Raw genomic sequence first — 23,886 nt, forward strand, 5'->3', positions numbered from 1 at the left:
ACAACACAACTGTAAGAGCACACAACCACTTACAGCAGCCAAGTGATGAGTGGAAATGCATCAAGCTATGGGGACCAAGCTGCTGGTACATGTCTTCTTGTGTATTCACTGTGGTGAACCTAATTATTCTGACCCAGCAACATGAACAGCAAATCGACATTAATAATGAAATCAGGCATAATATTGCAATCATGCTGGTACTGTTATTCAAATACAGAACTTGATTCTTGGAGACATTAGTGTGACTTCAGAGGAAATGAGATCAACCAGCCTTGGTGTGAGACTGAATAGGATTTGCTTCTCAATTCAAGCCACACTTCATCTCTGAAAAGCTAGTCTAACAGCATTTTGTCTTTCATTACTGAGTCAACATAGAGAGTAAAATGCATGACTGATTCTCCAAAGCATCAAAAGGAGTAAAAGGTTAAGGGAATGGAGCATGTAGCTTTTAAAATCCTTCTGACTGAAATACAGTTAAAAGTGAACAGGTAGTCTGTTTTGCCAGGTTGTTTCTTCTGTTTTCTTAATTACAGCTACCAGTTTCTTTCAGAAACTGTCTCCTATAACACTGGTTGTGATTTTGTAGCTGTGATGGCACATGGTTTTTAATTAGACTGATACAGCTGGGCACACAGGCAGCGGTTCTCCTGACTAAGTGGTGAGGATCAGGAACACCCAGCTGCCACAGTGCTTCAGGAAGATTTCTTCTGCTTACATTTCCCCTTTTGATTTGGGGTAGCTCAGGTTTTGAGCATCCAACTTGAGCAGGTTTGCAAGTGTCCAAATTTCAGAAACTACTGAGCCCCTGCCTGACTCTAGGAGAAGATGGGCTATATATTGCTGTCCTGCCCGCAGAGGTAGGCACTGACACATCAATGCACCAGCCCTGCTCTTTTACTAGCTGAACCATTCTTTCCCTAGGTGGCAAAACCTCTGCTGGCTACACCAGTCGTGGGTTCATATCCAGGGCAAAAGTGAAAGCGATCAAGTACAGCATCGTAATTATCATTGGTAAGTGAAAAGCCCTGCAGCTGGCTAGGGAGGATGCTGACTTTAGGAAGCTAGTCTTCCTCAGCTCCCTCTGTCATGAGCAGATAAAATGCAATAGATGGCTTAGAGAAGGAGCTTACTTAGACTCCCCTGACTTGCCTTCTGACCTTGTCCTTCCCCTCTCCTCTGGCTGATAAACTCCTATTTTAGGCATCTGACACAAGCCTCAAATGAATTTATATGCACAGCCCCTCATGTTCATAAAGAAAGTAAAGGAGGGACATTGCTTAAAAGGAACAAAAGAACGGGTCATCTCCTTCCCATCCAGGCTGCCAAAAGACTTGGCAACCAAGTTGTCTTTTAGGCTTAGAGACTAGGTATGGCATGTTAGGTGCTGGAGGAGTGCAAGGGAGAGGAAGGAGAGGTGAGGGATGCAGAGCAATTGAATTTGATGTCAGAAGCATGTTGCCTGCTAAGGTGGGAAGAACGAGCTCTTCTTTCCTGACAGGGCAGCAGATGACTCAGTGCAGGTGTCCTCCGTCTTCCATGGAGATGACATTATTCTGATGGAGTTAGGAGACTGACATTCTATCTCAATAAATAAAGGCAGCATCACACAGGGCTGGTGATTAGCTGCCAGAGACAGACAGGAAGGCGACTGAAACTATTTACTCCCAAGGGCTGACAGCCATCCCCTAACACTGAAAAAGAGATTGCTCCTCTTTCCTATGCTACACAAAATTCAGATTGGACGATATTGCAATAATGGCTAGTATTAGCTCACTGTTTAGCAGTAGTGTCTACAGGCATGAGAGAGGCTGGTGTGAGTCATGCTTTTCAGAAGCCCAAGAACAGCTTCTTTGTGTACCTGAACTTTTCTGTGTGGCAATAAGAGAACACTTTTGTCAGAAACAACTACTATCGCAACGCCATCAGATGTTAAGAGCTCACCTGGATGCTCAGTATTTCAAAGGACCTTGATAATACTAGGCATCCCGCATGTCTTGATGTGCAAACAGATTAAGGCACCTAACATTCATGGATTTCTTTAAAGCCACTTAAAGTTCTACATAGTCAGTGCTATGACCCATACGCTGACACTGTGTATTGCTGTTTTGCTGGTATGTGTGCATAGACACTGCCAGTTTGGTTACTCTAGAAAACAGAAGGGGAGTTTACCTCTTCCTTGCACATTCAGTGCAGAAATACTGCTCAGAAATACTGATCAATGTGATGGGAAAGCAAGCACGAGGTCACTCTGCTGTCTCATTTGGGTCAGGGAGACATCATGTGTCTCATTTCACAGATACCTGTATATTTGCAACCCAGGTACTTACAGCTTAGCTGAGTGAACTGCCTGTCCCAGTGTTTCCATGTAAATCTTGAATCCAAAGCTTTTGTGAAAGGAGATGACGGAAATTTGTGAGGGACAATTCATTCCTTCCACCTGCAAATAAAGGTAGATCTGTGGCCTTTTTATTTCTGCCACCTCTGAACAAAAGCACCTATGAACAGCACAGTCCTCTCCTCCCTTCCCCAAATTCACCTCTCAAATTGCAGTACAGGAATTAAGAGAGTCTTCCTGCACACTCCATGTACACAGCACCTCCAGCCAGCATGCCAAATGATACATTGGTCTGCCATACTGTGGTGTGAAAGTGTGTCGTTCCTAGTGCCTGGATGTCTAAGAGCCTTTTTTTAATAGGCGGCTGTGACAGGCAGCGCTGTCATGGAGTGGCACTTTGGTGGTGTGTACATTTAGATTGTCTGCTCACTCAGGGGACCATTAAAAGAGCGCTTCACTATAACTGATGATGCTTTAACTGGCTACCTATTTACCCTTTATGTGTTGTGTAGTGTTCAAAAGTGCCTTGATATGTCTAGAGGGAGCACTCTAAACACTTAGAGGAGCACACATAATTTATTTTATGGGCATTAAAATAAAAATAAAGACAAATAAAAGCACAATCTAATAACTATTCTCTTAAATAAGACCCTGAATAGGGAGAGATTTTTTTTTTTTTGCATGAACAACTATTTATGTGTTATGACAGTCTCTCTATGTGCGTGTCATTACATCCCTAAACAGCTAAACTATCTAATGTCAAGCTCTTCCTCTCTCTGTCTCTCTTTCAGCATTTGTTCTCTGTTGGAGCCCTTACTTTCTTTTTGATATCCTGGACAACTTCAACATACTCCCTGAGACCAAAGAGCGCTTCTATGCATCTGTGATTATTCAGAACCTGCCAGCCTTGAACAGTGCCATCAACCCCCTCATCTACTGCCTCTTCAGCAACCACCTCTGCCCCCCTTTCGAGTATCGCTCCTTTACTGTCACTGACTAACCCCTAAAAAGGGAGGGAACACATAAATGCAGTCCCTAAACAAACTAAGTCTTTTTGTCTATTCTAATTCTGACTGTCCCTTATTTTCTTCAGGGAAAGAAGGACTCAAAGGCTGGGGGGGACATTCCGGGACAGGAGTGATGGAAGGCAGGAGATGCATGTCCTGTCCAAACCAGAAGACATCTAGAACGGATGATGCTCTGCAAAGCTACACCAGGACCTGTGCCGAGGAAAGTGGAGGTTCCTCACAAGCCCTGTGCATCATGAGTGGACGGAAACCAACTGACAAGAGCCTGCACCTTGCTGCTGTTGAGCAGCACATGTATTTTCAATCATCGGCACTGCAGCTTCAGCAACCACACACTGCCAGTGCCAACCTCAGTAGGAAGGATTTGCATGCCACTTGTGAGGGCTCATCTTGGCCCTCTGTTTTTAAACAAGCTGTAATATATATATACTCTGAACAGCAAAAAACAATGTAAATGGTGTCTAGTCAGTGTTCTCTATTTTTCAGGAGTCACTAAAAGCTATCTACTGTACCGTCTGGCTCATATAACTGATAAAGAGTATTTACAAGTAATTACAGAGCAGGGACCCTACTTAAAATGAAAACACAGGCACTTTTCTGAGAACATGCCACTGTCACTCCATATAATTATATCTGGGTTTCATACACAACCACTTATGAAGTCATAGCCAGAGAAGAGGGTACCGAAGGGCTGGGTTACAGCCTCCCACCTCACCTGGATCCGCTTCTCAGCTCATGCCAGCCCCCCCAGCTGCACCATCCCTCGCAACTCATCCTCCCCTTCCCACAAGGTATTTCCCTGCTATCCCACCTTGGTGTGTCGGTGGCATCCCAGGGTCCCTGCAGAGCTCCCACGCGACACATCCGGACAGTCGTGTATTTCTGGGCTACCATATTAACAAAGCGTTAGCCAGCCCCTCCCAGCCACCATGCTCCATCACGTGCGCAGATCCTCACGTGCTTCTGTGACAAAGGCTCTGAGCAGTCTTTTGGGGACCCAATGGAGAGCTGCCATGCTGGGCATTGCATCAGCACAGATCAACCTCGCTGCCCACACAGCAGCATTTCTCTGGCTCGTGTCCTGTGTATATCATCCACATCACTTGAATCAGGCACGGAACCATACATTTCTTTAGACAGCCTCAGAGCTGGAAAAGGACCTGAGTGAAACCATGAAACTGAAATTACATTTAGAAAAAATTATCTGTTGATGGACCAGTCTTGTAAACTCATTGTAGGGTCTACAGAGCACCAGCCATCAGGCAGAGCTTCACTGCACAGCATCCCAAGCAGTTGGGCATCCCCTTCCCCAGCCCGCAGGGCATCCTCCCACCACACTGTTCTCAAGTTTAAGGAGAAATGTTCTCACACAGGTTCAGCAGGTGGGTGGATGATGTTGACTTCAATGTTCATTTTACGGCAAGGCAGCTTAAAGTGTTTGTATGATAATACACTGTAACCAGCTGTATGGCAAGTGTGTTTGTTTCCTATTAGTAAAAAAATTGCATTCTTATTTAGGCGGAGTCAGTCTGAACAGTTTTTTTTTTATTATTATGATCCTTTGCAATGAGTTTGTTCCCTGCAAAACAAGAACTGAATAAAATTTATTTATAATAACCTATATTGCAAAAATCTTTTTTTCCTAAGTAGGAGATACATAAAATTGTGGGGCTTTATGTTCTCAGGAAAATAAACAAGGTTTCTCTTTTTATGATTATGAAGTTCTGTTATGTCTATATTTTGGTAACAGCTTAATTAAAACCATGAATTTACACGAGTCTTTACAGCAGCCACCTTGGATAGATTGTATATAAGAACTAGACAACATTTTTTCTTGTGGGCATAACTTTCCCAAAAGTGGACTGCTCAGTTTAAGCCTCAGTGATATAGATTTTATTTTTTAACTTTTTCATCTGATACATATACACTGGCTACCTACTTTTAAACAATTAATGGAGTTCATAGACTTAATACCTGGAAATCAGATAACATTTCTGAGCAGTACTTTGATTTGCAAATTTAACATGCTTCAATCCCACTAAAATTTACATATTATTCACTGGGGTCACCACATGAATTATCCCATCTAAATTAAGCATATGCATGAGTAAGTGTAAGACTCCAGTCTTAAATGAAGTAATTTTCCATTTATTTTCAAAAAAAACAGTCTTTTTGTTTCATTCATTATTGTATTATGTACCATTTACCTGTTGTTCACATCCTTTTTCCTCTGGATATGATTGTGGTGCCCTTCCTCATATGAAGATCTTTCAGTTTAAATGGCCTCACACCACTTTTGTCTGCATCCCTTCCAAGAACTTAAATAGAGAAATAAATAATCTATCTCATGTTCTATCCTGCTTTCTTACTGTGCAAGAGACAGCATTTTACTACCTTTTTATATTGTCCAAAACTTTTGTTGTTCAGCTGAGGAAAAGCTGAGTTTTTCCATTAGTATGGAAAACAATTGCATGGCCCTCTGTCTCTTGGGAGAGCAATTTAGGGAGTTTCATCTGACTCCAGTAGGTTTCTTATTCTTATTCCATGTCTGCAACTTGCTCTACATCTGTTGACTGTTTAGTTGCTTAATTGTGACAGAGCTGCTACAGAAGACCCCAGGCCTATGAGGAGAGGTAACACAAGTCAATGTCAAGGTCCGAATGCCCAGAGGCTGAACACAAGAAGAGTGTACCCAGTTGTTTGTCCATGACAGCCCACAAGGAGCTGTGTTTTTCATCAGCTTTAACACTTCATGATACATCTGTGAGATCCTTCTGACATTCCCACAGCAACCAGAAATATTTGTATGCATACAGGACATAAAATCCTGTATGATGATAAAGTCCTGTATGATTATAGATTCCCAGGAAGCATGAAAAATCAGATACTCATCCCTCAGAGAAGTCACATCAAACAGCATAGAACTAGGATACTTTTCAAACTAATACATTAATTCAAGAGAAAAGAAAATATGTGCTTTCTGTGACAGGTTTAAATAAAATCTGAATGAGAACTCAACTTCTTCTTGGACATTTTTTGATGTAATTTAAAGTTCAATTCTCTTAGTTCAGATTTCCATCTGTTGCTAAATGTGTAAAACAGTATTTTGTCTTTCATCTTGGTTTGGCCTTTGAAATTTCTCTCTCCTTTTTTATTTTTACTTTGAAAAACTAATGCAAGACAGCAAAATTTAACATCCAAATCACTGGGTAAGTATACTTTAATAATGGAGTGCAATATTCCACATTGTAACCATGGAAGAATAACAAAGTAAAAACCTACCTAGAAGCATTTTGCATCCTCCTTGTGCACTGCTGACCAAGTGCTTAGAGGTGCAGACACTATCAATCAAAAAAAAAAAAAAAAAGGTAGCCACTGCCTGGTTGTTTGTAGGTTTGAGGGTTTTTTTGAAAAATATATTTCATGGAAAAATAATTAGACCTTTTGATATGATACAGGAGGATTTGACTTCCACAGAACAAAAAAAATAATTCTTACACATTTCTAAGACTTGCAAGGCATGAATGAATGAAGGTCCATACTCTACAAGTTACCTAGGCATTTAAATATGAGTTGTTTTAGTGGGAATCAGGCACATAAATGTCATTACAGAAGTGGATTTACACAATATGTTTTTAGAGTACTGGCTATTGCAAGCATCAGACCCCTACTGATAGCAGTCTCTAAGAAGGACACACAAGCAGGAGAAGTAAAAGCAAGTCTAGTATTTATTTTAATTCAAGCCCTGGCTTTTGAATACCAGAAAGCTTTATGTCTCTTCAGATTTCACATTTTCTTGACACTACAAGATGCAGGAAATCAGGAAAATCCTCTCTCAAACCACAGGCCCCTGTGCAAAACATAGGAACAAATAACTAAAAAAGAACATTTCCAGAGTGACTCGGGCAGAGAATTTCTCAAGATATGAGCACTTTGCGGTAACTCCAACCTGACATAACTAAGAATAGTCTCTTGGTGCTCTCTTTACAAGGAATGCTGGCAAGATGTCTCGAGTTCTGTGCCCCTTCAGAAAGCCCTACCTCTCTGTTTGTGCAGATTTGTTTCAGACAAGAACCCAGAAGGCACCACCCTACCTGCCACTTCACCTTACCCCTCAAAAGGACTACATGTACTTTTCAGAAATACTTGATGGAAACAGGACTACAAAAGAAAGTAATTGTAGAAAGCACAGCACAAAAGTATATATATGCTGTGGGCACAAGTGCCTTCTTTCAAGAGAGGGATCATTCCACAGATAAAAATAAACCAGTGCAGAAGCTATCTGTCTCTACCTTCCAATCAAGAGCCTGGTGCTTACACAAGCAGAGATTTTAGTTTATTCATCAACCTTGGGAAACATGATTGATTTGGGGAGTAAATGCATTTTTTTGTGTGAGGTAAAATATGTTTCATTTTCTTTAGCAAGCTGTAATTTATTTTACAGTGTTCAATTTAGATAAGCATTATAGCTGAATGGTTCATTAGATAATCTTTTGTCATGTTTGATGGCATCTTATTCTGAGTATGCATAAAACATGGGGGTAGAGGGTTAGGCATACAAACACAGGCATGAATTTACAAATAGGCATCACTAATTCCTCAGACTGAGTTGTTTATAGTGGTACATAATTAGAAGCTTAACTATTAATTTAGACTCAAGTGAGGCAAATGAAAATGGGCTAAAATTCAGAGCTTTAATAAATTCAATAAAAAGGAACAGAATCTGAGGCATCATGTAGAAAGAACTGGATGATCTTCAGAACCTGAATAGCAGAACTGTGGTGAAATGTACCATGCTGTGTGCTAATAATCAATTACATCAATTACAAGAAATTCTGTTATAAATTGGGAGCTCATCAGCTGGAAATACCTGAAGAGAAGAAAGCCTTAAGGATGTCCATCAGCCAGACAATGCCTGGTTACTGACAACAACGTGGCCGGTGGGGTCAGGGTGCTAATATGCTCCCAACATGTATCTGGTGAAGCATTTGTCAGAAGAGCTAAGGTTGTGCTTAGTGTCACTGTTGAGACCACTCTGCACAAGACAAGAGAAAGAAAGAACATGGAAAAGAACAACCTGAGATTTCAGCTTGTTGGGGCTGGTAAAATGGAAAGCTGAAAAGGGGTATTTCTGCTGCCTGTTAATACAAGGATGTAAATGGGAAAAGGAGGGAGAGGAGACAGCTACTTAAAACACCTGATAAATCTGCAACAAAGCCTGCCCCTGGAATAATCTCACCATGAATAAATCTGAAGAAATTCAGCAGTCACAATGATCAGCCTGCCCAGACCTTATTGCAGGGGTCAGGAACGAACAAGCTTTCTGCTTAGAAGAGAGCCCTCATAGTTTGTGCTATGGCTGTTTATTGAGATCTAAATGCAAGGCATGACAAGACTTTCTGTGCAAGCTTTTCAAGTGGACCAGGAGCCAGTTGCTCTCACTTTGAACCGTGCTAATGACTGTGCTTTTGCAATGGTGCAGTGAAGAGATCTAATATGAAAAGTATCAGCAGGGGATATTTATTTGGATAGATAATATCTTCTTAAGTCAAGCTGATGGAGCTGGAAAAGAGATTGAACTTTCAGGCATGAGCGTGCTCTCCCCATCCCTGCCCTACTAACTCATATCACAGGTTTCAGAAAAGTGCAAGGTAGCAGCTGGCTTTTTTGCTTGTGTTCAGGCTTTCGGGTTGAGACCAACACTGATGACAGCAGAGTCTTACAAGCATGACTCTTTGAAGCATAATCCTCTCTCCTCTTTGCCCAAGACACTGTGGATCTCACTGTTTGGTCTCACACAACAACCTCGTGTTGGAGCAGCAGCTTACAGCCACACTGGCAGTTTGACAACCTGGGTCCACTCACCGGTAGCTGGGTTACCACTGCTACCTTCACATGTGCTCATGTTTTTTCAAGGAAGTGACTAAGAGCCTGTAATCGGGCATACATTTAGGCATGACGTGACTGGAAAACTGCACCTCCTCTGCAGTACAGACTAATGCCAAAGGGAAAAATTCTTGTAGCCATAAATTAATAAAGTGTCCTTGCCTTAAAGGATTTGGGTCCCTTAAATGCATTACATGGAAAATTAAAGAGAAGTCAGACTCCCATGATCATGCTAAAAGCTAAAAGGTACTTATGAAGCTACCATAGAGTGAGAAAGGACTTTAAAGTGATCAAGTAGGAAAATACCATTAAGTCCCATTTGGAGCCCCATGGCTTAATCTCCTCATTTGAGAGAGAAGGATTACTCCAAGAGAGTTTTTAAAAACATAGACAGGGGAATTACTGATTTGTATAGATGTAAGGTAAGTGGAAGAAGCATGCTCAGCTTTGATATGGGGCCAAAATAACAATTTAAAGGTGACTCAGCATTGCGGTGTTTATAAGATGAGATGGGTGTAGGATAATTCATAGAGGAAAGTCAAATGCCATCACTCTTTCAGGAATACTTGGCAATTCCCTGAATATCCCCCAAAGAATGGGCTGTTAATGTGGTTATTTCCATGGGACAGGGTGTAGTGTCATCTGGAAATATTTATTGTCAAACAAACTTCTGCTGCAAGTTATTATTTTTAAGAAGTTTTTTGCATGCAGAGAACATCCTCTGGATCAAACTTCTGGGGGGGGCACCTCAGCACAGCCATGGCCAAGGGGTTAGGGAACATGCTTAAGCAAGGTCTTGATGTAGCTTCCCAGATCCAAAAACTCCAGGGCTATACAGCCAAGCATTAAACAAACGCTCACTCTTTCAGATGAGAACACTCCAACATGAGAGGCAAGGAGAAATTTTCTGGTGACTTCTCCCATGTGGTGCCTAGCATTTGCCCTGCAGTTGTGAACTCCTCAGACTCTTCTCATGACTCCCCATTCAAGAGGGAAGACCCTCACAAAGGAGCACCCTGGAGCTGACTTTGCTTTTGCACCCCTCTGTAGTTGCTCCCCTCTTTCTCAGTCTCTCTTCCACGCCAAGATTTTCATGTGGTTTGGGACTTCTTATCAAATCTGGAAAAATGTCTGGATTCTTAAGAAAAGGAAAAAAAAAAATTGCATGCAAATGAGTTTAACCTGAGTCAAGAGGAGTAACGTGGCTCTGCCTCAGTTTTCTTAAAGAGCATTGCTAGGTAGGCAAGAATCATTGCAACATATCATGCTACATGACAGCAGTAAACGTGCCTTTCAAATCCCAAAGACGTGGGTGAGGTGATACCTAATTAACAATGTATGGAGGCACGCTGTTCAGATGGCTCACACAGGGACTCAGTAAGGTATCAGAAGGGGCCTGTGGGGAACCCAGCATTACACATTTGAACCTGTTTAATATTCTGAGCCAGATTCTCTGTTCATGTATCTCAGCAGTTCTTTATCACCTTCCGTTGAAGATATGGTGTTTTTTATTAGATCAGGCCTACACCCACGTATCAAGGAATACATGTGTGAGCCATTCTGAAGCATGATCAACCATCAGAAAACAGGCATAATTATAATTTTAAAATTATGAGAATAATTGCAAAAGATTAGTAGTCTTTTGCCCAGCTGGAGACTTTGCAAAAGCCTGAAGGCAATTAAGCTGTTATATTTTGAAAGTACCTAATCAGTTTAATTTCTTTTGTTAGATAAAGCAGTATGAACTTTGGTTTACGTTGTTGGAGGAGGACTGTTGAGTGATGAATAAATGTTATTGGTAGATCAACCCAATTCTATCACAAGTCAGGAAGATTCTTCTTGCTGAATTCAGTAGGAGTTTATCAGGCTCTATTCAGGGAGAACACAAGACCTGTCTAATGCATTTACATTTACTATTTCAGGCAGGACTGAACTGATTTAACTGCCACCTCAAATCAAACTGACATTTAAAAAACAGGTTGCAGAGACTTTTTCAGGTCTGCCAAACAAAATGCTAAAAGAAAATAGTGCACGTTGACATAGAATTACCTAAGAAAAACCTAAGAAATAGGATGGGAGGATTCACCTAAATGGTGACAGAGAGTTAAAAAACCAATCCTGCATGCTTCCTAGAAGCACAGGTCATTCCTATTACTTGAAAGACTGCCCCGATACCCAGCCAAAGTTTAGTGGATTCAAATTACACTACAGACAGGAAAATCACAGAATACCAATAGTCTTGAAACATGTATTTGATGACACTATGGGGCACAAATCTCTCCAAGAACATTGCATGAACCTCAAACGTGTTCTTGATATTTTTGTGCACTCAGCAGTGGTATAATTCCTGGATCACTGAGTATGCTTAGACTCACACCTATAGGAACTAAAGGCAACCTAAGGGATAACGTAAGCTTCTCCCTACTCGAGATCAGAACTCTGTTGAATTTCACTCATTCCCACCCCCAACTGGGATTAAGCAGCACAAAAGCCATGGGACCTGTTTCAAAGGTCCTGACAGAAAAAGTCTTAATACAATTTGCTACCCTGCCCTCAAAGTGTGACCAAAAGTCATAGACTTTCAAAAGCAGGTCTGGAATATTTCACAGCTGCTGGGGTCTTCATGAAGAGTTTGGGGAGTCACTGTCATCTTCTCTTTGCACTCTGGGGAAACCCTGGTTACTGTGGGGTAACTGGTAACACATGCTGATGGTTGCAGCCTGAATCCCAGTCTGGAGAGAGAAGGAATCAGGCTGAAAAAAGTCCAGGAAAGATTTACTTGCCATCAAAAGCCACATCCAAGCCCATCATTTGAGTAGCCCTCCGTATGGCACTCTTGCGCACATGTGGAGTTCCAGGCAAGAAGTCAGGGGCCACAGTACCCTGACCATTCTACTTCATATTCAGAGTCGGTTGGGATACCTCTGCATGCTGCTGCATGCAGCTGCATCCTTAGACGCTGCCTCTGTATATGTGCCACCCTTATGTCTGAGCCACAGTCACACCAATCTTGACATCTGTCTTTTTAATAAAGTAAAGGCTTCTGGATAAAAGACTCAGCATGTCTGATTGCTCTGCTGTTTGCCCAAGAGACACAAGCAAAAGGTGAGCTTCAGAGTAAAAGTGTTTCCCCTGCCAAGACATTCTTTTTTAAGACTCATGATATAGCAATCTGATTTTAATGTTTCTGTGGTGTATAAAAGCCACCCACCACTCCATCTCTGTTTCACAAAGCTAATATGACTCAAATAACTAACTCAAGGAAAAATGATTATCAAGCTACAGGACATTCACCGGTGGAGTCATCAAACCCTTTAAACATATAACCATTGCTCTATTGACTGACATCTTTATGTGATTAGCTGAATTCAGTTCATGAACTTTTCAGTCACCAGCACAAAACTCATGACTGCAGTTTCCCAGTCCTCCTCTTCTGAATTGCTACATTAGCCTCCTCTGAAGTTTGAATCACAAGGATTTGTGAAGCTTCTGCTGCTATCTATTAAAGTGATTTATGGTTCATACTATATCAGGTGGCATACCTGCAAGCAGAGACAGGAGTAGCACTTCTGCTCTAAAGCTGCTTTTAAGCCCTTTTTAAGGAGCGGGGGGAGGTGGGGACACATTTCTAGCAGTGAGTGGCTCTCAAGAAAATTTGTTTACTGCAACCCACAGCATCGTTGTTTACTGCAACCCAACCATCAGAACAGCAGCATGACATTTTTGGCATATCAAACCCCCACATTTAGGACTTTCTCCGGCCACCCCGTTGCAGCACCATAGATCCCATATGATGCATCAGAAGTTCTCTCATCACCATGTTGTAGGGTGTTGGAAACCTGGAGCACATAATATCCTACTGATGGCAGGGATCCCCTTTCCTTCTAATCCTCCAGCTCCATGTGCTATGCAGACAAGGGACAGGAAGAAATGTGGGGATTAGCAGGGAACTAGTGGCGGGCAGGCAGGGCTGGCAGCAGGTGCCCTCTGCCAGGACAGTGCAGCCAAAGAAGGCTTTGAATAATCACCTTCCACTGAAAGTTCTTTCACCAGGGCTCTTGCAATTACTTTGCAACCAAGTGTTATGCAGTCTGAAGCCTGTAGACAGACCAAAAAGAGTGTAGAGATATATGGTATTGATCTGATTCAGTACGCTTATCACTGATTTGGAAATGTAAAGGAAATCACTTCTGCTAAACTATGCAGATGGCAAAAATATAAACATGGATGAGGTTGAGTGTTCACAAAAGCAAGACAAGGACATTGAGTAAATTAGTCCTATGCAAAAGGTGTATTAGTAGTCAAACACCAAGCTACGCATCAAGGGGAAAAAATTGTCCCCTCTATCTAGAGAAAGTGGTGCTGTAGCTGGAAAACCTGAGACTAGAAAGGAACTAGAGAGAATAACAATGAATGAACAACACAGCATGAGCTCCCAGTATGATCACGGGATCAATGGAGATCAGGGAAAAGAAATAAGGGGTTGTTCAATACCCTTCCACACACAATGGGAAGGACAGATGTGGAAATTGCATCTTTTCACAAAGCTTTTATGAAACTTGTCTAGGCTGCCAGAAAAGAGCCATAAATGAATCCGAGGATGGAAGGAGATCTCCTACAGTAAGGAACGTCAGGATCAATCTCTTTTGCTTAGAACAAGATTACCAATAACAGCACCTAAGAACTTTCACAGGGAGAAAAAGCACAGTGCCAGAAAATTAAGTTTAGTGGAGCAAGACATTACACATCAGTGGTATAAAGCTGAAGCCTACAAATCAAGTCAGACATTAGGATCACACTTTAACAGTAAAAATTTTTAACTAGTGGAAGGAATTACCATGAGAAATACTGGATTCTTCATATTTGATGCCTTCTAATCAAAGTTGAGGAGTTTCTATTTTATAAATAAAATTCAACAGTCATTCCTTCCTCATTCTAAAATCTTTGAAAAGCAAAGTTACATTCTGCATGGTTTTGCATCATCTCTTCTAGCAATAGTTAGCTGTATTGGGTAATGTAAAAACCAAAGGTAAAATGGTTGGCCAGCTTCCAACCTTATTTTTGCGTCTTTGGTTTTGGATAGAAACAAACTCAAAACATTGATTGTTTATATCAAATCAAAAGGAGTAAAATGCCCAGGTATCTTCTAGGACACATTGAAGTGGCACAGGGAAACCAGCTGATGGGACATTCAGTCTGGGTAAAGCAGACTCCTAATCTCATCCCAGAAGGACACAGAGAAAACAGAGCATGTTAAAAGAAGGGGTGAACAAGACCACAGCGGAGTAGCAGGAAGGAACTTGCAGGACTATGAAGGAGATGTCCTGGTCCTACTGCCATCAATGGAAATTCTACCTTTGAGTTCAAAATGAACACACAAACATTGCTTAGTTTATCTGGGAAAAAGTCAGAATCTGGACAATGTTGTGATATCATTTATGCACTGCTGGGACAGTTGTCTTATGAGGACAAGAATAAGTCATAAAAACCAGAGATACAGAATAGACTGGACACTCCTCTCTATTTTTTGCTATAACCAAAAAAGAGAAGGCATTGGATTCAATTAGAAAGGCAGTCACACTCATAAGCAATCACTGTAAATGCATTATAATTAGCATATCATATTTGAAATTCATTACTCCATGCTAACACTTAGTCAGTTTAAATCTTTGTAAACTCTTCAATGCGTGACTGAAATGAGCAGCACTTGCAGTTACTGTAGCTCTGGGTGGGTTTCAGATTAAAAATATCATGATTGCTATACTTGCAGGTAAAAAAATATCACAGGTGGGATCAGAAAGTAATTCCATTCCCTGCAACATACAGCTGTGAATGAATGCCCTGTCATATATTGCTTGTGGGTCTGTCTCCTTTTTCCTCTGCTGATAAACCCAGCCAAGATCACTCTACTGGTAAAACAGGACATTGGGATAGATGGTCTCTAACCCGTCTGAGGATATCAGGTCCGCCCCTTTCCTCTTCTAGCAACTGTTCTGCCTTAATGTAAATCTTTGCATGTCACACTTTGCATTTAGCAAGTAGGAAGAGTTGTTTTTAATTTTCACAGTGCAGCACAACGATATTACCAATTGCAAATTTAATCTGCAATGTGGACTGCTTATAGCTCTACAGCTGAGTCACTGTGATTGCTTAGATCTGCTTTTGTAATTTTGAGAGTATTTATTAAAAAAAGAAGAAGCAGGGAGGGAGAAAAGGACTGAACTGGCTCCTTGGTGCTTGGCAAACACCTGAGTCTTTTCCTCTTGAATTGAGGATTAGTGGGCATTAATCCTTGCTGAAGGCAATATATTCAGCAGATTCCCATGGGGAACGTGGTCCACTGTGACTATTGAGATGTTCTGCTTCAGAAAAACTTGTCAACTTCCCTTGTCTAAGCGCCAAGACACCCATAGCCAAGCAGCGATGGGCCAGGCTGCCTGTTGGGAGAACCTCAGCACGAGGGACCCTGGCACCCAGGGCAGCAAGGAAAAATCTGTTCCCTCCATGGCTCCACGAGCAATGCTGGAGCTTCAATATGCTTGAGCCATCCTCAAGAAACAGCCTCTCCTTGAAAGGACAAATACGTGCATCAACATCTCACATGTGGGAGTGCAAGCACAACACTTAGAAGCCCAAGGCAGGCTGGTAAGGGTCTTCACAACAGTTAACCTATACTAATTTTTCATTCCATTTTCATTTCAGTTTTTTTAAGGCCTGAAACCCACAAACTAATGGCAAAGTTGTACTATCAACAAAAATACAGAATTAAGCCTAACTTCATTTCTTCTAATTGGAACAGGAAAATAATATTGTGAGCATTCAGGGTTTTTTTTAATAACCGCTCTGTGTTCAACTGCATCCAGGTTTAGTTTCAATATATTGCTCCCTCTTCACCCTCAAGCTGAGACCGTGGTATTTTCTGTTCGATAAGACAGATGTGGAAATTACTCATTACCTGATGAAATACTAGCAGCTGAGGAAATGCATTCATGAATGCTTGAAGGAATTTGTTTACATGCAGTCATTCATTGTCAGTGTTAACCAGACTGAATGTCTTTGACTTTCCTTCTTTTTTTTCCCCTAAACAGGACAGGACATTTAGAAACATTTTGAATGTTAGTTTAGTATTTCTCAAATGTCATCCAAGCTCTGAATAATAAAGTTTATCTAATTTCTTTTTCATCCTCCATTACAACAAACTGTTAGCAATGTACTCACTTAACAATTCTCTGGGCCGTAATCTCTATGAATGGAAGGCATCTGAAAGCACAACTTGAGCTCTTAGTCGTGCTAGAATAAATCCTACTTCCTTGGGTTTCTTTGGTTTCATCAACTTCATTATTTCCACAGAAGATAGCAACAGGGCAGCCAATCCCACCTCTGCCTCCATGCACTTACCAGGCAAGGGTGCTGAGAAAGAAGGGGTGGGCGCCCTGTAACACGGTGTTTAGGCTGACAGCTTGTTAGGTCCTTTGGATAGCAACTCTCCATGGGGTATGAAGCCAATGGATTTTTCTCACAGCTGCTGAAGCCGACCTGAATCTGAGGTGCCCTGGCCACCAGGGTGGCAGAAAGATAGCCACTTATTTTTGTTAGGGTTGATCCTAGCCAGATCATTTCTGAGAACCACCAGTGTCAGCATGCAGGGAGGGTGTGGGGACACTTTGTGGAGGACTGTGGGAGTCCAAATTGTAGCAGTCCTGATGGATCACATCTGCACCAGGATCACCGCGAGGGTGCACACATCCATGTGCAAAATTGCCTGAGCCCTGGCAAGCCCAGTGAGACACCTCTACCTAACACCATACTGGAGGCGCCAGGAGTAAATTCTTCATGCTACCCAAATTCCCACCTCCCTCACACATAGCGGGTTTCCTACCAAGGTCTCAACTCTGTAGAGGCACAAAATGAAGAGACATGTGGCTGCTCCAGGTTACATCTGTCTCTGACTAACCTCCAAAACAGAGACAGGGTCAGGCCTCAATGCCACTTCACACTTCCCCAGAGTGAGCCATCTCACTTTGCAGAGTGCACATCTGTTACAGGACCAGTGCACAAGACATAAATTAGCTGATGGGTTTACTGCTTTGACCTAACCAGAACTTCCCACAGTGAATCCTGAAGAAGGAATTCACTGCTGATGAACCACCTCTAAGGATGGAGGGGTTTGTTCCAGAGATTTGTGAAATCTCTGTGCCCCACGATTCAACTGTTACCATGCTTGCTATTTTACACCTTTCAGTAGTCGAACAACGGCAGGTCACCATTACAAGAAAAAGTCAGCCTTACCAAGTTACGCAGTGACCTTGCGCTGACTTCTTACTCAGCACGGAGTGGGGAGAGAGTGAAATAGAGTCAACCCCCCACACACGTCAGCATCCATCCAAGGGTGTACCCAAGTCAGCCTGCCTGAAACAGAGGAGGACAGTCAGTCAAACTCCAAGTTTCAGTTATTTATACATTTGCCAGAAAAACTTGATTCTAACAACTCTTCCCACAGCAGATTTCCAAGCAATATTTCTTTTACTGCTGAACATGACTTTGTTTTATTTGGAAATACCAGCCACAGTGAGTGAGCTCTGAAATACTGGAGTGAAACAATAGCAGGAGGAAGGGAGGGAAGGCATTCCAAGTTGCCAGAAGGAAAACTTCAATTTTCCAATCAGATCACGAATGAGGGTTCATTGACATGGTAATATCTAGTGTATCAATCAGCCTGCAAAGACTATTTTATCTAATTTGCTGATGAGCTCAGGCAAAGCCATCCTGTTCGCTCAGTTCCTTGGTCTAGTGCTAACCACATGTATCACCACGGCTTGTGCCATCCGCCCCTGTTCCCTGGGGACTCTCCACCCAAGGACAAGTGTTCAGATGATGCCTGCTCTCCTTTTGTGATAGCATAGAAAAATCCTTTTTTTAAAGTCAGCGCTAATCTAAGATGACCAAATATATTAACAAAAATATGCTAGTGATAAAACAGCCTTACCAGGATAACAGCTTTAGAGGAAAAGAGGCTGATATTGCCTCTGTAACTATAATTACTTAATAGGCATTTAAAACAGCAACATAATTACTCAGCCCTCACTGTAACTGTGCCTTGGAATTTCCCCAAATTGGTAAAAAGAAAACACGAAGTAAAGGGTCATTGCAACATGCGCAGTTTCCACAAGGCATAGTCTCTTACCATGCAAAAGATTAATAAGGTGGGCCAGAGAATTTGCCATGGCAAGGTTGGACCCCAGAGGACATGGGTCTGTGCCACAACCACTCAGCTGTTCCCCTCCCGGGTGGGAAACTCTGAGTTTGAGTTTAGCAACAAAGAAATCCCATGGCCCTCATTTAACCCAGTACAAATGATAGTAAAGTGGTTTATCTCCTGTGTGCCTGCTCTCAAGGCAAGGAGGGAAAGGAGGAAGGAGCATGAGCACATTTCCAAGAGGACAACATTGCTTCTCACTGGCTGCATTTTTTGAAGTGAGGCAGACACTGCCCCTCCGTGCATCGGGTCAATCTCCACCACCAACAGAGCTCTAATTCAGAGGGGTACTTCAAAATACAACTTTATCCCACCAGTTACCCTTTCTACAAAATCTCATGCTACCATCTCTCAAACCCCATCCTCCTGCATTCCCTGGGACATTTGCTTCAAGAGGATAAGGTTTAAGAGCAGGCATGCAGGGAAGCTACCTTAACGCGATTAACTGAGCTGTCTATAACACCATCCATACCAAATCCATGTTTAAGTGGGTGACTATTTGAATGGAGACAGGCTGAGTGCTGAGATGCCAGTTCAGCCCATCAGTTCCAGGTATAGGATGCCAAGCCACCTGCACCAGGGGAGGGTCTGCTTCTCCTGTGCCCGGCCAGTCCCACAGCCACCGCACACCCCGCGGCCATGGCAAAACAGCCCCCAGAAAGCGAGGGAAATCCTAACCTGAGACCATGAGCATAAAAGCAAGGGCAGGGAGACTCCAGGCACCTCACTAGGTGTCTCCGTGAAGGGCTGAAGGAAAAGGGTGCCAACCAGGTATCTACAGAAAATCCTGTCAACCATCTCTGCCAGCCACAGCAGGTTTTTTTTGCTTTGCCACATAGACTGTGATTTACACGGGATGCTCTGATTTTCCCCCTCACCTTTCCTTGGGGCAGTGATGGACTTTCCCTGAAGTTTGCTGAGCTCACTGAGTAGCTCACACAGTCACCTGCATTAATGAGAAGCATACAGAAAGGGCCATCATCCAGGTTGGGGCACCTTAACCCACAGAGAAAGAGGGTCAGTCCCACCACCCCGACCTCAGCTGGAAGTGAGTCCCAGGCAACATGAGCAGAAGCATGGCTATAAGAAATGGATTCCTTTACTCAACTTTAAATATTAGATACCTTTCTGAAGCAATTTATGACCTTCTAAAAATGTCATTTTTATTCATTCAAGCAATTTGCAATACTAAATTTTAAATATTATTCAGAGGAATCCTTTGTCCTTTTCAAAATGCTGTTACATTCATCCAGGCGCACACATTTTTTATTTATATGCCTCTTTTTAATTCTCTTTTACTGTAGTACTGAAGGCAAAGTGCATAACCTTTGACTACGCTGAATTCCTCTTTAGTTGCACCACATCAAGATTCCACACCACATTGAGCTTGCTGTGGGGCTCCCAGACTGTTTCTATACCTTCTTTGAAATATACTTGTCTGGAGGTAAGAGTCAGGGCTGTGCTTCCCAGCCCCCTCACAATCCAAATAAGAGCCCCATGGTCCTGCAATGTCCCCAGCCTTTCTCTAGGCTGCAGGAAGTCACAGCACAGCTTGGTTGTGCCTGGACATCTGTCTGCTCTCCAGTGCACTGACAGTGCAATATTAAGGATGCAAATATGCCTGTGCAGATGCACACAAGGTGGTTTTTCATCTGATTGGGTAAGATGCCAAGACCACCCAAATTGGAGGCATATCTGCCTAAAAATTCAGGACCAGCACTGCTGCAGCTACTTTGCTTTTGTCATCTGAGCTATTGAGATAAAAGCTTTGCACCTTTGCTTTTACGCCAGCTGCAATCTTTAAATCCCTGACTGCAGAGTCAATATGTTCTCAACCCTTTAACCACCCCATCCTCGTTTGTACACAGGCAGCAACATCATGCCAAGGACCATCACAGTGCTGCAGGTTTCAGGATCACCCTTGAAACACCCCCTTGTCCCTAGCTGTAAGCCAGCACTTGAGAAAAGAGGGGGTTTAACATCGGCCTAAATCCAAAGAAAAACAAAGTAGACTATTTCCAGAATGGTAAAATTCCCTTATTTTTGCATTTCCATTTAAAGTGAGAATTCTCTTCTGGGTTATATATTAGCATCTCATCTAGTTATGCAGCATACAACGGACAGTATTTTGACATAGGAACTTTTACACTGAGAGGAGCTTAGTTTCTGTAGTTACCTGAGGAAAAAACATATAGAGAATATGAAAAGGCAAGAAAAGTTGAGCATAATTTTCTAAAGCTTCAGCATGCACAATTTACAGAGATAACAGCATATCAAACATTGAACTGAAAGCAAAGCCCAGCCATTTAAGACCGTGACTGACTACCCTTTGATTGAAGCTGACAATGCGCATTCAGCCAATTCAGCATTTCCGAATTCCTCATTGCACTGAGCTTAATTCCCAGTTGATCAGCAGATACTACACAGTGCTGCCAGACAGCAAATTGATCTCAGTTAGGATCTACACACTCTTTCAGCCAGGCCACTGTAATTCAGGATTTCTAGGTGCCAAGTGTCCCAGATGTGCAAGACTCCAGCAACTCCTTCAGGTCCCTGTGTGATCCTCCAGCGAAACAGGAGGGTATTGGATCTGGCCCAGTCAATATGTGCTGCTACTGGGTACTGAGTATGTCCAACGCGTCAGTCATTATTTTTTCAGCACTTCAATGCCTGGGACAACAATTGTTAAAGCCTATAGCTCTGGGCCAGGGGAGGTTTAGATGGGGTATTAGAAAAAATTTCTACACTGAAAGGGTTATCAAGCATTGGAACAGGATGCCCAGGGAAGTGGTGGAGTCACCATCACTGGAGGTATTTAAAAGACATGTAGACATGCTTAGGGACATGGTTTATGGTTGGACTCGATGATCTTAAGAGTCTTTTCCAACCTAAATGATTCTATGATTCTAAAACACTTTTGTCCCAGGATAGAGCGAGCTGGCCAGTGCCAGGGAGGACAGTCAGTATCCAATACCTGTCCTGGGTGATATGGGTGGCACCTACCTACAGCAGTGCAAAGCCTGCTTGCTTTGGTTGTTCAATACAACAAAATATGAGAATCAAAAGACTTATTCTCATACTTCCTGCAAATTTTATCCTGAAGTCTCTCTAAATCTGTGGTTGTTCAAGCTGAAGAAGAGCAAGCTCTAGAAGAGAACTTTGGTCCTCTTGTATTTGGCACAGTTCAATCACTTTGCTTTTCTTCCTGGATTTTCAGAGCTATGTTGGTGTGTCCTGGTTTCAGCTGGCGTAGAGTTAATTTTCTTCCTAGTAGCTGGTATAGTACTGTGTTTTGGATTTGGAATGAGAATAATGTTGATAACACACTGATGTTTTAGTTGTTGCTGAACAGTTTTTATATGAAGTCAAGGACTTTTCAGCTTCTGATGCTGCCCTGCCAACAGAGGCTGGGGGTGCACAAGAAGCTGGGAGGGGACACAGCCAGGACAGCTGACCCAGACTGGCTGAAGGGGTATTCCATACCATATGACATCATGGCCATTATATAAACTGGGGGGAGTTGGCCAGGGGACACCGCAGCTCAGGGATTGGCTGGGCATTGGTCAGCCAGTGGTGAGCAGCTGTATTGTGCATTACTTGTTTTGTATATTCTATTATTATTATTATTTTCCCTTCCTTTTCAGTCCTATTAAACTGTCTTTATCTCAACCCATGAGTTCTGGGGTGGTGGTGGTATTGTTTTGGTGTCACCCCCCCCCCCAATTCTCTCCCCATCCCACTGTGGGGGAGGCAGTGCGCAAGCAGCTGCATGGTGCTTAATTGCCAGCTGGGGTTAAACCACAACACAGTGTTAACTGTTGGCAACACACAAGATGGGATGACTTTGTTCTCTCTCTTTTGAGCCATTTCTGCAGTCTGAGGTTTTCCTTCACTTATCACAGAATTGTTTTCTTCTTTTCATATCTGAGGAAGAATGTGGGGGGAGGCTAAATAAAAGTAAAAAAACACTTTACCTTACACAGGGTACCTACCTCAGACACAGCTATAGTTTCACCCTACAATACAAGCTCATGTCATACACTTCCCTCCCCCTATGCATGCACATGCAAAGCTGGTGACTGCTCAGGTGATGACCTGTGTTTATCATGTACCTTGTTTACCATGTTTATCATGCGCTTCCCTTTCCCCTCTTAATCAAAAAAAATCTGAATATAAGCTTGAACAGTTGCCATGAAACAGTCATCATTTTTTAAATGATGGAAAAAAAATTATGCGGCTTTAATATGGAATTTCTCTCTCTGCAACAGGAGACCCTCAAGTGCTGGACAGGGGGGAAGGTATTCAGCCACGGTCAGTTCTCTACCTGGGTCACATTCAGAACCTCGCACTGCTTAGTGCGAGATGCCCACCTTTGACATCAAAACCAGGCCTTACTTTTCACAACAAACAAGTCTAACACTTCAGGCATTAGGGTGTGACTTTGTAATGTACAGCAAGTTTATTAGAGGGCTTGTTAAGGGTTTCCAGCATGCACATTTCCCTCACCTTCAGCTCTCAGCTGTTGGCTGCATGTGTCCACTCCCATGCTTATGTTGCACAAGGAGTTTAAGTTAGCTTTAATTTCAGCAACACAGTAAAGTATTATCTCGACCAGTTCCTACATCCAGTTCCCCATGTGGCTGCACAAACACTCAGCTAACCAAAGGAGAGGGTGCTGGAGGGGGAGAGCCAGCAGACCACGCTTTCTGGCAGCAACAGCAGTTTGCAGAGCTGCTTGAGGACCCCTGCTGTTGGCTTTGCACCCAGAAAGCAGGCAGCCTTTCAAATTGTCAAAGCTTTCCAAAATAATTGCCTGGTAAAATGCACTCTGAGGACTAAGCATGTGAGGCTACCATGGATGCGAAATCTGAGCCAGCGTTACGTCTAGCAGTGACCTGCTATTTGGATACACATGTGCCCTTCTGACTGCACAGCACACGAGTGCGGTTGTATGCGCATCCAGACATCAGAAAACCCACAAATGTGTAAAAGTTAATCCCTCCAAAACAAGCACAAGCCAAAATTAAAGTTGTGTGTGACAGTTAAATTACTCTTTCTTCCTGCATGTAGACACAACACGATATAGAAGAGAATTACTACCACAAAGTATATTTGTTTTACATAGTACACGGAATAGACTACCCTGATTAATTCTTTTTCATTAATTTACCTTATCCCAAGTGTTCAGTGTATGGCCACACACCACCTTACTCCAGGCTTTTCAGATGTACTGCCTTAGATTTTTATTTTGTACCTGCCATTGCACATTTGCATTAGATGCATCAATGAAATTATCATCTCCCCAATGCCCTTGTGAGAAAGCCCATCCTTCCAGCCCTACAGGCACAGAAGAGGAGTTCCACATCATCTGGTCTAAAGTT

The 23,886-nt window shown here is 42.5% G+C and overlaps 1 protein-coding gene across 1 annotated transcript in view; it reads left to right on the plus strand.

The window, feature by feature from the left end:
- NPSR1 (neuropeptide S receptor 1) overlaps positions 1 to 5,378 on the plus strand; it is a 62,236-nt gene extending 56,858 nt beyond the window's left edge. The window contains exons 7-9 of the mRNA XM_069809275.1: positions 922 to 1,011; positions 3,127 to 3,307; positions 3,429 to 5,378. Of these exons, the coding sequence (XP_069665376.1) occupies positions 922 to 1,011; positions 3,127 to 3,307; positions 3,429 to 3,522 (365 nt within the window). The 3' untranslated portion in view covers positions 3,523 to 5,378. The remainder of the gene's footprint in view (positions 1 to 921; positions 1,012 to 3,126; positions 3,308 to 3,428) is intronic.
- The last annotated feature ends 18,508 nt before the right edge of the window (positions 5,379 to 23,886 follow it).

The sequence above is a fragment of the Haliaeetus albicilla genome, chromosome 2 (assembly GCF_947461875.1).
Source record: "Haliaeetus albicilla chromosome 2, bHalAlb1.1, whole genome shotgun sequence".
Taxonomy (NCBI): Eukaryota; Metazoa; Chordata; class Aves; order Accipitriformes; family Accipitridae; genus Haliaeetus; species Haliaeetus albicilla.